Raw genomic sequence first — 16514 nt, 5'->3', positions numbered from 1 at the left:
CTCGAAAAATCACAATCTTTATTTTTTCCATGCATATCAAATAATCCTTTTTCAGATAAGATATTTCTTAATAATATTTGAATAGAATAACTCCCATTTTCAATTAGAACGTCATCTTAAGTAAGCAGCAGCATGGTGTAAAAGCGTCTTGTCAGCAGGAAATCTATGCGGAGAAAAAGGAAAGGTTATACAGTCAAAAGTCGTTAATTCGGACACCCATAATCCGGACCTCAAAGCTACAAATTTTCTGTGCATGCGTCGCATTGACGCATGCGCGTAAGACCTTTACCGCTGCGAATTTGCGTGTGCGCGTGCGCAAAATACGTTTACGAATGCGCGTTTAATGTATAGCGGACGGGATAAGCTAAGCTAAAATTATCTAATTATCTATTTTAGTTAATGTTGCAGATTGCGTTGTTCCTTAATCTTCGAATTGGATCCGGATTATTATTTTTTGCAGACTGTTAGAGCAATTTTATAAAAGTAAGCTTGAACTTTCGATTATGTCAAATAGAATTTCCGATATATATTTACTAATATGTAAAGGATATACAAAGCGAAAGTATCTTTCGGAGTCCATTAAACAAAAAGTGGAATTGCTGCAAAAAATGGATAAAGGCATATCCTTTGTTTATCTAAACTTTAACATTTGTTTATCTAAACTTTGTTTATCTTTAACCCGGTGGTGTGCATTGAATTGGAAGTTGATCTGTCAGCACTATCCTTATCTTAAGGGCAGGTGTTTTTATTTTATTTGGGTTATAATTGCTTACTCAATGTAGTATTTCATCTGGTCTTTGATATGATTTAAATCAAATGCCTCGTCATTATAATTCGCTTCCGATAGCGAAGAAAGTAACAGAGGTTATTGAAAACGAAAAATTTCGATTGACAAATTAGTCGGTATTCTCGGCACAGCAATTAAAGGGACTTGAACAGCGGAACTTTGTAACTGAACAAGAAATTATGTCTGTTTATAGAATTAAAGAGAATGTATCATAACATAAAAAACGAAGCAACTTAAACAACGTACATTGAAAGAAATGTTTAATTATTAAGTAAACAAATAAATATTAAGCTTTTTTTTTTTGTAAATTTTGATACCCTTTAGATCATAATTGTTCTTTATTTCGTAAATTACGGTTTCATATTTTTAATTTTATAATTTCTGCATGCCATTTTACCAGATTTAAACTGATGATCTATAATCCAGAAAAATCAATAATCCGGAATCGCCGAAGTCCCGCCGAGTCCGGATTAACAACTTTTGACTGTAGTACTTTCATAGCAAGACTTTACAGCAGTACTTTCAAAGAATTAGCAGTACTTTCATAGCAAGAAAGCTGAAGTTTCAATTGACAGTTTTGGTTTAGAATTAATTTGATTGGACGAGAGGCATCTGCATTAAAACTTTACATAAGATAAAAAAGTCTGGAACCTGTGAGAAGAGATGAATTTAGGGGTAGATTATCAAATTTAGAATGTTAATTTTGAGGTCATCAATTATATTTTGAAACAGCTATCATATTTTGTTATATCTTACATATCCCCCCCTTCAAAAAAAAGTTGGGTAAGCAGGGTGGAAAAACAAGCATTAGAGCAGCAAAATGTGAAAGATATAATTTTGAAAATACAAACATATTAACTTTTAAACAAAAAATTATTGCCATAAAATTTTGACCGATATTTTGAATCAATTTTGACATTTCACTGAATGTCATAAAATTTAGAATTCAATAATAATTTTAGACACTGTACTCTTTTAAAACAATTGCACATTTTATTGTTCTGAGATAAGAATGTCCAATGAAATGTTGTAAAGTTCTTTATAGTTCCACATGGTAAAAGTTCAAATTTTTTCACAAACTAAATGTTCAAATAAAATTCTTTCAAAATTTTGTTGATGAAAATATTTCTATTATATTACAAATTAAGATGCCAATTTTCATATTATTTAATTATGTTTTCCATTGAAGGCATTTCAAAATATAAAAATTATGTAAAACATCATTCATAAACACAATTTCAAATTTTTCACTATTATTAAGACATTTAAAAATTATTTATTCTTTACAAAACTTGAAGACTCCACAACTTTATCTAAATACTAGCATTTCCATCATATTGGTTTATCAGTTGAGCAAACTGGTGTTTAATATTCTTCACCAGTGGCCAAAAGATTTGCCAAATTAGCAGTTACTGTAAAAAAGGCCTCCGTTCCTTCTGTAGAGGCAACTTGCCTTTTTCGAACTGCTGTCATTCCATACAAATATTAAAAACACACTCCATTTTATGAAAAAATAAAAATACTTAGATTAAAAAATGTATTTTTTCATAAGGTGAGAGCCTTCAACGTTTATCATAAAAACATTAAAGAAATTCCTAGAACTCAAAAATTTCAAGCAATAATTTCATTCTTAACATATAGTAAAAATTAAATATTTTAAATTTAAATAAACTTAAACAATAGTACAAAAATCTTATTCGTATTAGGAACCTTCCCCAAGTCAAACCTTCAAATTCTTTACCTAATTTTTATCAAATTCCATAATTTCTTTTTCCCAATTCAGAAATACGAAACTACGTTTTAAATAAATTATAATATTTTTGAATTATTAACATTGATCTTAAAATGATTAAAGGAAAATATTACCATTACCATCAATAAATCATAATACAATTAACTTATAAATGCAATTTTTTTAAACGTAATGTACTCAATTTGGAAATTAATATTACTTCCCTATCATATTTGATGACGTATGATAATATAGCATTCTTAGAATATGAAGAATTTTCCGAATAAAGCACTGAACATGCAAGAGAGCACAAAATACTATCTGGCTTTTCATATTTCACTTTGATGATCTTCAAAGCACTTTGGATGTTTAATTTTTCTTTCTACGTGATGATCGGAGATGCATAAACATTGTGAATATTCAAAGCGAGCAAGGAAGAATTACCATATTTCACTACGTTGGAGGCACTGACCTTGATTCGAATTACTTTTCACTTTTGAACTCGCAGATACTCGATGATTTTCAAAGCATTTTCTGAATATGCGTTAAATCACACACCGAAAACGAATTTGATGATTCACTGGAAGTTTTAGGCAGCAGAGTTCGAAGACCATTGGGGAATTTTGCACCAGATTAATCCTGTCTTGACTTTTTATAAATATGTAATGATTTCAAAATGCGTAGATGAAAACAGTGGACCTCCCAACAGCTTACGATACTGCGTAGATGACCGAGAAGACCGTAGTGGCTTGATTGGCAATTCAGATGAATAGTTACCTTTTTTTTTATTTTATCCATTCGTTAAACGATGTGAGATTAGTTGAAATAAACTGCACTGAAGTTCCACGCCTGTAGGGTCGAAAATCGGCTGCGCCATGTTATTGTAATGAAACTGTGGTTTGAAGGTGGCAGAGTGGAAAGCATGATGACGCAATTTAGCACAACATATCTCGAAAAATCACAATCTTTATTTTTTCCATGCATATCAAATAATCCTTTTTCGGATAAGATATTTCTTAATAATATTTGAATAGAATAACTCCCATTTTTAATTAGAACGTCATCTTAAGTAAGCAGCAGCATGGTGTAAAAGCGTCTTGTCAGCAGGAAAGCTATGCGGGGAAAAAGGAAAGGTTATAGTACTTTCATAGCAAGAAAGCTGAAATTTCAGTTGACAGTTTTGGTTTAGAATTAATTTGATTGGACGAGAGGCATCTGCATTAAAACGTTACGTAAGATAGAAAAGTCTGGAACCTGTGAGAAGAGATGAATTTAGGTGTAGATCATCAAATTTAGAATGTTAATTTTGAGGTCATCAATTATATTTTGAAACATATTTTACATATTATACTATCATATTTTGTTATATCTTACACACACACATATATATATATATATATCTGGACCTCAAAGCTAAAAACTATATAATCTGGACCTCAAAGCTAAAAACTTTCTTCGCATGCACTGCGTTGACTCATGCGCATAGGCGTTTACGCGTGCGAGTAAGACCTCTTACGACTGCGCATTTGTGTGTGTACAAGCGTAGAATACGTTTTCGCGTGTGCGTTTTATGTATAACGGACGGTATAATCTAAAATTATCTAATTATCTATTTCAGTTAATGTTGATGATTGCGTTGTTCCTTAATCTTCGAATTGGATCCGGCTTATTATTTTTTGCAGACTGTAAGAGCAATTTTATAAAAGTAAACTTGAACTTTCGATTATGTCAAATAGAATTTCCGAATCTGGAGCTCCCAAAGGATCGTACAAAATGAAAGTATGTTTCGATGTCTATCAAACAAAAAGTGGAATTGCTGCAAAAAATGGATAAAGACATGAAGAATGTGACAGAGAGGTTAGTGAAAATGAAAAAATTTCGATTGACAATTTAGTCGGTATTCTCGGCACAGCAATTAACGGGACTTGAACGGCGGAACTTTGTAACTGAACAAAAAATTATGTCTGTTTATAGAATTAAAGAGAAAGTATTATCACATAAAACGAAGCAACTTAAACAACTCACATCGAAAGAAATATTTAATAAAGTAAACAAATAAATATTAAGCTTTTTTTTGTAAATTTTGATACCCTTTAGATCATAATTGTTCTTTATTTCATAAATTATGGTTTCATATTTTTAATTTTAGAATTTCTGCATGCCATCTTACGCAATTTAAACTGATGATCTATAATCCGGAAAAATCAATAATCCGGAATTGCCGAAGTCCCGACGAGTCCGGATTAATGACTTTTGACTGTATATATAAATGATCGTTTCAGATTATAACAGCATTATCACATTTATTTTTGTTAAATCTCAAGAGACATTGAAAATTGCCCCCATCATGATAAATTAGAAAGTAGTTTTTAAGGTAACATAATCAGTATTTTACCTGAACTCAAGTATAAATGTATATGCGTTTTATAGTAAAGAAATATAACCATTAACTTCTATATCTCCAAGATGTGCAAATGAAACACTACATAAAGTAGTTAATAAATGTGATCAAAAATATTTCATACAAAAATATACCTGAATCTAAAAACTCTAAAAACAAAAAAAAAAAAAAAAAAAAAAAAAAACTTCTCATATTCATATCTAAAATGAAATAATAACCTAACAAATAACATACATAACAGCACTATTTAAGAAAAAACATGAACTAGCAGTGTTTGAAAGTACAAATAGCAGAAGGAAGGTAACAGAACTAAAATTTCCAATTAATAAAAAATTATTTGTTTTTTAAATAGTAAGCAATTAAAAATGCAATGTTTATGGATTGCAGTATTTACTAGTAATTCTGATGTTCCTTAACACAATTTCTTTCGATCATATGTTAACATATTTACTTATTTTTATTTTCTACATTTTAGAATATTGGTAGATTACAATGATTATTTCATGCACTTTTTATAATACTGTACAAAAATAATTTAAATAATATAGTATACAATAGTAAGCTAAGTACGTTAAAGTAAGCTCTTCGTTAAATCACACACGATGAAACTTTTTGTTTCTTTCTATTTATTATGAAGTTCTTTGTTATCACAAGCACATAAAAAGTAAGCGAAGAAAAAAGAATATACATAAATTTAATAAAACATAAAACCTGATTTCCAACATTCATTTATTGAGATTAATCTAATAAACATACATAATGACGATATTTAAAAAAAAGGCGAATTACACAGTGTCTGGAAGAATAGATACCAACAAAAAGTAATAAAAGTGCAATTTGCAATCAATAAAAAATATCTAGTGTTTCTTAACATTACACAATTAAATATCGCAGAATTATAGATTACAATATTTCATAGTAATGCGAATGTTTCCGTAACACTATTTTTTCAATCATATATTTCATACACTTTAAAATCATTAACCTTTTCAGCATACTATAGAATGTGCATTATTATTATAATGGTTCTTATTATTACATATATCTAATTCATTTTCAGCAGTCATATTAAGTACTGGTACCACTCCAATAATTTTTTTGTATTTTGAAACTAATGAACATACCATAACAGCTTAGATTGTTATTGCTTCTGCATTGATTGTATTTTCAGCAAAACCAGAAAATGCCTTATCATTGTATGTTATTTTTGGTTTTACATGAATTAATTCCAAGCACCAACACAATAATCGTTTAATGTGAATGATATACGATATAGCTCTAAGGACATTATAACTGAATCGCTAATCCATGTATCCAAATATTGCACAGCTGGAAACAATGAAGATTGGAGAACACCAACTACGGAAATGCATAAAACACCAAAACAGAATACCATTTCACGAACACTGTCTTTACGATTTGCATTGTAGCATGTTGCTTTTGATATTTTCTAAATGATTTATCCAAACTTTTGGTGTCTTCTTGTAGAGCAGATATTCAGAAACAAAATAAGCACAAATTCTGCATTTCTACGATGATTTATCCTCAATTCAGAGGCTTCTGGACAGGATCTCGCAGCAATTCAAATTCACTAACTGAAGGCAGTTGAAGTAAGTAGATAGGGACAGAACAATGATAAGATTCACAGTGCGTTCTTTGATTGGCAGTCCATTAAATTTACTTTTAATATAAGCAATATTATTTATATCAGTCATTGATTGATTCAATTTCAAACATGAAGTGAGTTTTTTCAAATGCCTTAGATGGCATCTTTACTAAAGTATTTGAAAAAACTGCTGGAATCTCAATTAATTATGCAATTGCTTGATGAATTTGGCAGCTAGCCAAAGTGCACAAGCCTTGAGCTCAGATGTTTGTTTATATAATCATCAAGTAAATAATATACATGGAATGTCAATGGGTCGAACAGAATTCAGTGTAACTTTTCAGTGATTTATTCGATTGCATTAAACCTTTTGACTGTTTTCTGGTAATTTAATAGAATCTTTTTTAAATGGCCTAGAGGAATTATTTCAACTGAATAGAATTACGAACAATGTTCACAAGATTATATTTACAAAAAAATATTTATCGGGCTCGCTAAATCATTTGTAATGTCAGTGTCGCCAAATCCTGAGTGTACCGTATACTAGGATTAAACCAAGCATTTTTGAATTCATAAAAACATAACAAACAGTTCATCAAAATTTTTATAGGTAATGAATTTTGTATTTTCGTTCGGAATTTCGTATTTTTGTTCACAGTTTCTCTAATTTTGATGTCAACATTTATTAGTAATTTATCAAAGCCATTAATTTTGTTATTTTTCATTAAAAGTGTTAATATTTCTTTCTCCTTTTCAATTAATTTTTCCGTTCTGCTTCTCCTGACTGTGTTGGTGAGTTTTCTGTCATATATAATGGACAGCCATTAAATATGCATGGATATGCATCGTCTTTTAACCTTGGACATTTTCTTGGAATTCTTATAATCGCTCCATTTTTACTTCCTTGTACGAAGTAAAAAGGAAGTATTGTAATCGCGAAAAGTTTCAGGCAGCATATTTCAACGAAAATATCCATTTTGACTGCTATCGAATGCAATTTAACGATGTTTTTGCCTGATATCTGTACGTAAGGACAGAATAAAAGACTCGTTTCCTCCAAAAAAATTATAAAACTGCTTTAAAATGAATTCTGAAGAGAATTTTTCGTGGCGTCTGTACGAACGTATGTACGTACGTATGTATCTCGCATAACTCAAAAACGAGTTGCCTCAGAACGTTGAAATTTTGTATATAGGACTGCTAATATATCCACTCTGTTACCCGGCTCAGTGATCTAAGTTTCTTTACTCTTATATGTTTGTAAATTGTACATTTTTTGCTTTAAAAATGATTGAATTATGTTGTTTTTATCTTCCGGTTAAGGATTTTATGCCTTTAGTAAATCTGTGTGCAATATTTTTAGAATTATCAGCAATTTTAAAGTTGTTTAATTGCCGCTAAGCCTGTTTTTAATGACGGCCATTGATGTTTACATTTGAAATAGGAGACTAGTGGATTTGTTGCCAATCTAGAGAAACTTAGCTTCGCAACGACAAAGATAACGCATTCATTTATTATTGCCAATTAAATCATGCTTAATTCTTTCTGGAATATTTTCGAGGAAATAAGTGTTTGAGATTTACTTCCTAATTTTTAATATAGATATTTTGAGTTTTTATGTATTTTTGCCTTCTCGCGAAGTGAGAACTGAATTAATTAAATGAGAAATACTCAATTGTCTGTGAAAAACTGTTTCTTTTTTGTTTTGTTTGCTTAATTTCTTTTATACATCATTCTAGCTTTATTATAGTATTTGAATAGAACATGTGGCAACGATTACATAATTCTGTTCTTTAAATGATATGAATTTTGTGCTTTATGAGTTATAATATGAACGAAGTATATACGTTTACTGTTATATAATTATTGGATTATATAACAGTTAACTTAGTTTCCATTATATAATTATTATATAAGTTAACTGTTATATAATTATTAATACTGTTAAGTGAACCTAGCGCCAGAGTGTCGCTATGGTAAACAAATACTAGAGTGAATTTTAAAGAATGCATTTATTCTATTGTGGTTTATGCGCTGTCGGCGAAGTAGATTTAATTCAATCCAATAAGTTTAAATGAAATGCAAGAAAAAATGCGTATAATTTAATATTCCAATACAAGGAAGTCATGTGGTGTACACATCAGATTTTTTTAATCCCTGAATACATCTTCATGCACAATTATATCTTTGCGAAAATTGTACTTTTTGCTCTGTATGCGGTAAAATGTTTCATGTTATGTCAGCATATTAATTTAAATAAATTCGTCTTTTCTTCAAAAATGATAAATAAAGTCATATTTCAACAGTGAAATAATTGCTAACATGTGATTTGCATTGATTTAGGAAATATGATTTTTTTAAAATATATAAAATGCATAACTTAATAACTTACTTTATAGATTAGTTTCATTTTTAAATATTTTGTTATAATATTTATAAAAAATATTTTAAGTATTAATTATTTTAACAAAATATTAACAATAATTTAGCATGTATTTTTAGTACTAATTAAATTTAATTATTCAAGTATTTATATTAAATTTATATTTCATTAGATGAATCTACTTTAGATTAATACAGTCAAAAGTCGTTAATTCGGACTCGTCGGGACTTCGGCGATTCCGGATTATAGATCATCAGTTTAAATCTCGTAAGATGGCATGCAGAAATTCTAAAATTAAAAATATGGAACCGTAATTTATGAAATAAAGAACAATTATGATTTAAAGGCTATCAAAATTTACAAAAAAAAAAAAAAAAGCTTAATATTTATTTGTTTACTTTATTAAACATTTCTCTCATTGTAAGTTGTTTAAGTTGCTTCATTTTATGTGATAATACTTTCTCTTTAATTCTATAAAAAGACATAATTTCTTGTTCAGTTACAAAGTTTCGCTGTTCAAGTCCCGTTAATTGCTGTGCCCAGAATACCGACTAACTTGTCAATCGAAATTTTTTCATTTTCACTAACCTCTCTGTCACATTCTTCATGTCTTTATCCATTTTTTGCAGCAATTCCACTTTTTGTTTGTTGGACATCGAAACATACTTTTGTTTTGTAGATCCTTTGGAAGTTCCAGCATCGGAAATTCTATTTGACATAATCGAAAGTTCAAGTTTACTTTTATAAAATTGCTCTTACAGTCTGCAAAAAATAATAAGCGGGATCCAATTCGAAGATTAAGGAACAACGCAATCATTAACATTAACTGAAATAGATAATTAGATAATTTTAGCTTACACCGTCCGTTATACATGAAATGCGCAGGCGGAAACGTATTCTGAACTTGCGCACACGCATATGCGCAGTAGTCAAGGTCTTACTCGCATGCGCAGAAAGCTTTTAGCTTTGAAGTCCGGATTATAGATCATTCCGGATTATGGGTGTCCGAATTAACGACTTTTGACTGTATATTTAGATGAAATAAAGTAATGAAACATTGCAAAATAAATCTTATGCGTACTTCAGATTCTTGAAAGGGCAGATTTAGTCTCTTTTTCATTCTAAAAGTAACACTGATGAACTATGAAAAAAGTGGTAAAACAACCACATCTAAAAACGGTCATATCATGACGTTTCAATGACGTTGACAAATTGGCAAGATGCGACGGCAAATATTTTGCGTCTTTGCAACATTTTTAAAAACGTTGCAAAAGTTACCACGACCACTTTGTAAACTCTTGGACCAGTTAGCAACGTCTTTCTAACGCCGTGTGCTACTTGGGTCTGTTTCATTGTGTGCTTTGAACTTAACTTGAAGGGAAATACCATTAACACCGTGTGTAATGCGCGACAAAAAATTTTATTTCATAAAGTGAAAAAATATTACTGAAGATTATTGGCAAAAGTAAATCTAGATTTTAGGCATATTTTCTGTAATATGTAAAAGTTCATATTAGTCAATATTTATTTGTGTATTGCAATACTAAAGGGTACTGTCAACAATTAGGAATTTACAAAGAGCTACCAAACATAAAAGATGGGCTTTAATGAATAATAGTTTGAAGTTATTTCATAACAGAACATCAGATATTGCTACTGTGACAGTAATATAACTTGCCAAGTCTGATGGAAACATTATGGTTCACCTATTAGATACCTCTGAGTTGGCAGTAGTAGCTTTTTGTGTTGTTTATGATAAACAATGAAAATTTTGTTCTGACAACAAAAAAATTAAAGTAATAAGTAATTGTTGGGATTTATTTCACTTACTAATTCAAAAGTCAAACAACAAAAATCAGCGTTGTATTTTCAAATTTTCACAGGACTAGTTTCGATGGCTTTACTGAACCGTCATCCTCAGCTGCACCACACTTTAAATCATGTCATCCAACTAAACAAAAGTTAGCTTCATTTTATTCGTATGTTTTCCATGCTCTTTAAGTTTGCTCCTCCAAACTATTCCTTGATGAAGAACTAAATTATTTAAAAGCAATAGCTATTGACAAAAGTTTTCCACCCAACATTATTAATCAAGCAGTTAAAAAATTCTCATCTCAATACACCAAAAGGCACACTCTTGTTTTAGGAGATTATAAAAATTCTGTTGGCATTCCCTTCTTTCCATCAGTTAGCTATAAAGTTGCATGTATTTTGCAGAAATTTAACTTTCGAATAGTTTATTCTCCCATCAAAATTCCGAGTTCCATACTCAAGGACCCCATTCCGGATATGAATTCCTGGGGTATTTACAGGATTCCTTGCCAGTGTGGTTTAATTTACATTGGCCAAACTAAGAGAGCCTTGAAATTTCACGTCAAGGAACATGAGGCATATATTAGAAAAAAGGAAACACAGAAGTCTTCTGTTGCCCAACATTGTTGGCCCGAAAATCACACTTTCAATTTTTCTGCTGCCAAAATTATTCAAAAAACATCTTCCATTGGTGAACTGGATTTTCTAGAGGCATTTCACATTCAAAAAAAAATCTTTCTGTTCTAGTTAACGACCCTAATTCCAATCCATCTTTGGCTTCAACCTTTAAAGAAATTATGCTTTAGTTCTGGTTTCATCAACAGATGGCGCCAGTAGCTTATCTCCTGTCCAAGCTTTCTTATCTCATCTACTCATTATATCCTATCTTGTTCATTTGCGTTTTTGCAGGTGAGGATGATGGTTCGGTAAAACCATCGAAACTAGTCCTGTGATAATTTGAAAATATTACACTGAGTATTAGTATTTGTTCGGCATGTTATTGTGTCTTAATTATTTATTTCACTTGTCTAACAGTGAACTAAATTGAGTCCACTGAATTTTTTTTTTTTTTTTTTGTGTCCAAGAGGCAAGCCTGCCATTAACTTAGGACTTGGTCACCATATAGGTGAAGTTCAAATTTATACAGCTCCATTTCAGTTTTGAAAGGGAATCCTTGAGGGCTGTTTCCAAGGGTCTCCCATAATAGCTCTTCCATTTTTACCAGTCTCTCAAAAGGACCTTTGGTTCAACAGGATCTTGAGTGCTACTATGTTTGTTCAGTTTTGAAGGGGAATCCTTGAGGACTGTTTCCAAGGGTCTCCCATAATAGCTCTTCCATTTTTACCAGTCTCTCAGAAGGACCTTTAGTTCAACATGATTTTGAGTGCTACTATGTTTGTTATAAAGACTCTTCACTCTCATAAACAGTGGTGTCTTCTCCAGGATTTGAACTTGGATGAAGACTGGAAGCTGGCTCCTCTGCTCAATATCAACAGTAGCAGATAATTAGTTGAAGGGAGTTATTTGAAAGCATGTGCTTTTCTGTATCATTGAAATAGATATGTCACATTATAATTTTATTGAATGATAGGGCAGAAAAGAAGGGTAAATTAAGAACAGTTTTTCTAAAAGCGTGAATGTAATGCTTTTTTCATTTTTATATAATAAACACCCTAATTTATAAGACTGTAAATTGATAAACTTCATACAAAGCTAACTTCAATTAATAAATAATATATATATGTATATTAAAAATGTTTTTAATATTTATTGCATATCATTTTTTGATAGGGTTGATGGATTGCTGGCTGTTATGATAACTGATCGTGATGGGATTCCTGTAGTTATGAGTAGGTTTTATTGTTCTAATTGCAATTAATTTAATTTTTGAGAAAAAGATCACATAATTTTTTTTATTAATGTGTAGTTTTATGAATTTATGAGTTGTATTCAATCTTTTCTGTATATGGATTTATTTACTAAATGCAAATGTATTGTATTTGCTTGTATATTCCTCCTCTTTATATGCAAATTTAATTGTTTAAAAATTAGTAGGGGTAATTAAAATTTAGTTGGGGTAAATAATTTGAGCACTGGGGATAGAGGAAGAACCTAGCAAATTAAAAATTTTGATAATATACTAAATAGTTTATTAAATGTTTCAAAGTAATCAGACATGAAGCATGGTGGCGCAGTGGTTAGCATGTTGCGCATAGGGTTGCCACCTCTCCCTGAATTCCGGGATTTTCCCAGAATTGAGCCCTGAAAATTAAAATCTCCTGGCTCTCGGAAGGAATTTAAAATAAATATTACTCTCCTGGAATATCAAGTTTCCTGAAAATAACGATACAATGCGCACGGACGAAATGGTTGACAGCATCGAAAATCATACGACCGCGCACAACAGCTAAAGAATGTCTATACATTTTCTTTGCAGCAGCGATCTGCGGTGAGTAAGCGCATTGCTGATGAATAGTGGAGCCGGCGTGTTGCGTGCACGCCCTCCATCTTCTCATTTTCAATCCATTCTTTCATTTAGTCTGCAGTTAGCTAGCTATCTACGAACAAGTGCGTCTTTTGAAATTATTTAAATGCGTTCATAATAATGTCTAGTATAAAGTGACCACACGTCCTGATTTCGGAGGGACAGTCCGGTATTTTTGGAGGACTATCCCACGTCCCACCAATTTTTAAAAATGTCCCGCTTTTTAGAAAACATCTGCATTTCTTATTTTAAATGTATTGTAAAAATATATTACCTATTATTTATTAATTATTATAGTAAATATAAAGAAATAAAAAATACTTAAATAAAAAAAAAACACATAAAATGCATGCAGAGTAAACTAAATTAGGTGATGTAACAAGTTAGATTTATTCGGTGGCATTCTATCGTTATTACATCTCGTCAAGGAATATGTATTGTTAACAAAGGAATAATTATTATTAGCTGAAGGGCTATTTGCTTTCCACACCATAAACCACAATCAAAGTTTCAAATCCATTAATTGTACTTCACAAATGATCAAAACATTGTACGACAAAAAATTTGCATATGCAAGGACAAAAACCGAAGCAATTATTTGTAATGTTTTTTCACTATACTATATTCGTTTTCACAATTGCAGAAAGAATAAGATAAATGCACAGTTATATCCATATATTATGATGCTTTAACCACAAAGATTTAAAATTATTTCCCACAATTGTTAAACTTTTTGATCCAGAAACAGGAATTAAAATTAGAATATAAGATTTTGTTTCATTGCCGGGTGAAACTTCATAATTTTTGATTCAATAAGCACTATTTTAAAAAATAATTTGAACAATAAAATTATTACCTATTGTGAGGATAACACTAATGCAAATTTTGGTAGAAAAGCTAGAAGAGACATCAATAATGTTTTTACGAAACTTAACATTTGAACCAAAAAATTATTGGAGTAGGTTGTGAAGCGCATATTCTATACAGTACTATTCAAACAGCATCTGAATTCCGGTGGATTTACTTCCAGTGGATCTTGAAAATATTATTGCAAAAATTTATCCATATTTTTATATATATATACTGTGCGTGTTGAAAGTTTGAAGGATTTTTGTGAAAGTGCAGAAATCGAATATAAAAGAATTATTGGTTATAGCAAAACATGATGGCTAGCTTTTTACCAGCTGTAGAAAATATTTTTAAAATGTACGAACTGTTAAAATCATACTTTTTATCACAAGATAAATGTCCAAGAAGATTGCAGCTCTTTTTTGAAAATGACACATCACAAAATTTGGCTTCAGTTCATTCACAACCGAGCTGCATTATTTCACAATGCTGTGAAAATGATTGAAGTGGACAAAATTTCAATTACGGAAGTGTCAAATGAAATCAATAATTTAAAAACAAAATTGCGAGAAAGAATTGATAATGATTACGTTCCTTTAAGTTATGTAAGAAGAAGCATCACTAGGTTGGAAGAACAAGGTGCCATTGAATGACCTGATTTTCTGAAAGAAGTCAGTAATTTTAATAATAACTACTTGGAATATCTTGAAGAACAGATAATTCAATTCGAGGATATTAAAAATTTTCGTTGGGTGACATTAAAAAGGAGATTTTATGGGAATATGTGAAAAAATCTTTTTAATATATTAGTAACCATTTTCAAAAAATAATATTTTCAAAAATGATCTTTTTGATGAGGTGTCATAAAAAGATACATTACTGGAAAAAAAATTAAATGTTGGTTGTCTGCAAATGTGGAAACAGACACAAAATGGACGGAGTTATTCCTTCATTTTAAACAGAATAATACAGTTAAAAGTCTGTAATCTGGACTCGTCGGGACTTCAGCGATTCCGGATTATCGATTTTTCTGGATTATAGATCATCAGTTTAAATCTGGTAAGATGGCATGCAGAAATTATAAAATTAAAAATATGAAATTGTTATTTATGAAATAAAGAGCAATTATGATCTAAAGAGTATCAAAATTTACAAAAAAAAGTTTAATATTTATTTGTTTACTTTATTAAACATTTCTTTCAACATGCACATGCGTAAAGCATACATTGCGCTAGTCGAAATTAGAAAATTACAACCAGAAAACTATTTTAAGTGTATTCGTGATATTTATAATGACATGGAATTTGATTTAAATCATATCAAAGCCGGAGTACATCGAGATGAAATACTACATTTAGTAATTAATTATACGCCGAATATAATAAAAGCAGCTGTCCTGAAGATAAGGATAGTGCTGACAGATCAACTTCCTGTTCATTGCCCCCCCCCCATGCAGAGCAGCGTGAAATTGATAAACAGATTTCGGAATGGTTAGAGAAACAAAGGTGCCTTTATCCATTTTTTGCAGCAATTCCACTTTTTGTTTGATGTATATCGAAACATGCTTTCGCTTTGTAGATCCTTTGGCAGCTTCAGAATCGGAAATTCTTTTTGACGTAATCGAAAGTTCAAGCTTACTTTTATAAAATTGCTCTAACAATCTGAAAAAATAATGAGCCGAATCCAATTGGAAGATTAAGGAACAACGCAATCTGCAACATTAACTGAAATAGATAATTAGATAATTTTAGCGTAGCTTATACTGTCCGTTATACATTAAACGCGCATGCGTAAACGTATTATGCGCATGCGCAAACGTATTATGCGCATGCGCAAATGCATAATGTGCTTACGTATGCGCAGAAAGTTTGTAGCTTTGAGGTCCGGATTATAGATCATTCCGGATTATGGACGTCCAGATTAAAGACTTTTGACTGTATTATGAAAATATTTGAAAATTTTAGAACACGTGCTGTCCCTTCCAGGAACAAATGTAGCAACATAATGCGTTTTTTCTAGTATCAATAAAATATGGACGTTGGAAAAACACAGTTGAACATTAAAACTTTAAAATCTATATTAAGCGTAAACTATAATTTGACCAATTCATGTGAGAAATTTCACGACATTTTAATAAATGATCCGAATCTATTGCAAAGTATTCACTTGGATAAAAAATATGACCGTGAAAGAAAATCATAATTTTTTAAATTAGTTAAAAAAAATAATATTCATATTATAGATTTTTACAAATATTTTTATAGTTACCAATAGTCATTAATAAATATATTTTTTTATATTTATAGACAAGCATATGAATGTATATGATAAAATATTTTTTTGAATTATTGGTCTGCTTTCATAACTAAATTACAATTCTCATTTCATTCCATTTGTCCCGCTTTGTCTCAATGAAAACGTGGTTACTTTAGTGACAAAAACGATTCTGATTAGCAAGT

General features: G+C 30.4%; 1 protein-coding gene across 3 annotated transcripts in view; it reads left to right on the top strand.

The window, feature by feature from the left end:
* Lamtor3 (Late endosomal/lysosomal adaptor, MAPK and MTOR activator 3) overlaps nucleotides 1-16514 on the top strand; it is a 45619-nt gene that overhangs the window by 9241 nt on the left and 19864 nt on the right. For all 3 annotated transcript variants that reach the window (XM_035360249.2, XM_035360250.2, XM_035360248.2), the window contains exon 4: nucleotides 12513-12571. In XM_035360249.2, coding sequence (XP_035216140.1) covers nucleotides 12513-12571 — 59 coding nt within the window. The remainder of the gene's footprint in view (nucleotides 1-12512; nucleotides 12572-16514) is intronic.

This window comes from Stegodyphus dumicola, chromosome 4, assembly GCF_044657685.1.
Source record: "Stegodyphus dumicola isolate Sdum_Otavi_A_Nest chromosome 4, ASM4465768v1".
Taxonomy (NCBI): domain Eukaryota; kingdom Metazoa; phylum Arthropoda; class Arachnida; order Araneae; family Eresidae; genus Stegodyphus; species Stegodyphus dumicola.
Note: the sequence above shows the minus strand (reverse complement) of the source record. Positions and strands in the feature narration are given on the sequence as shown.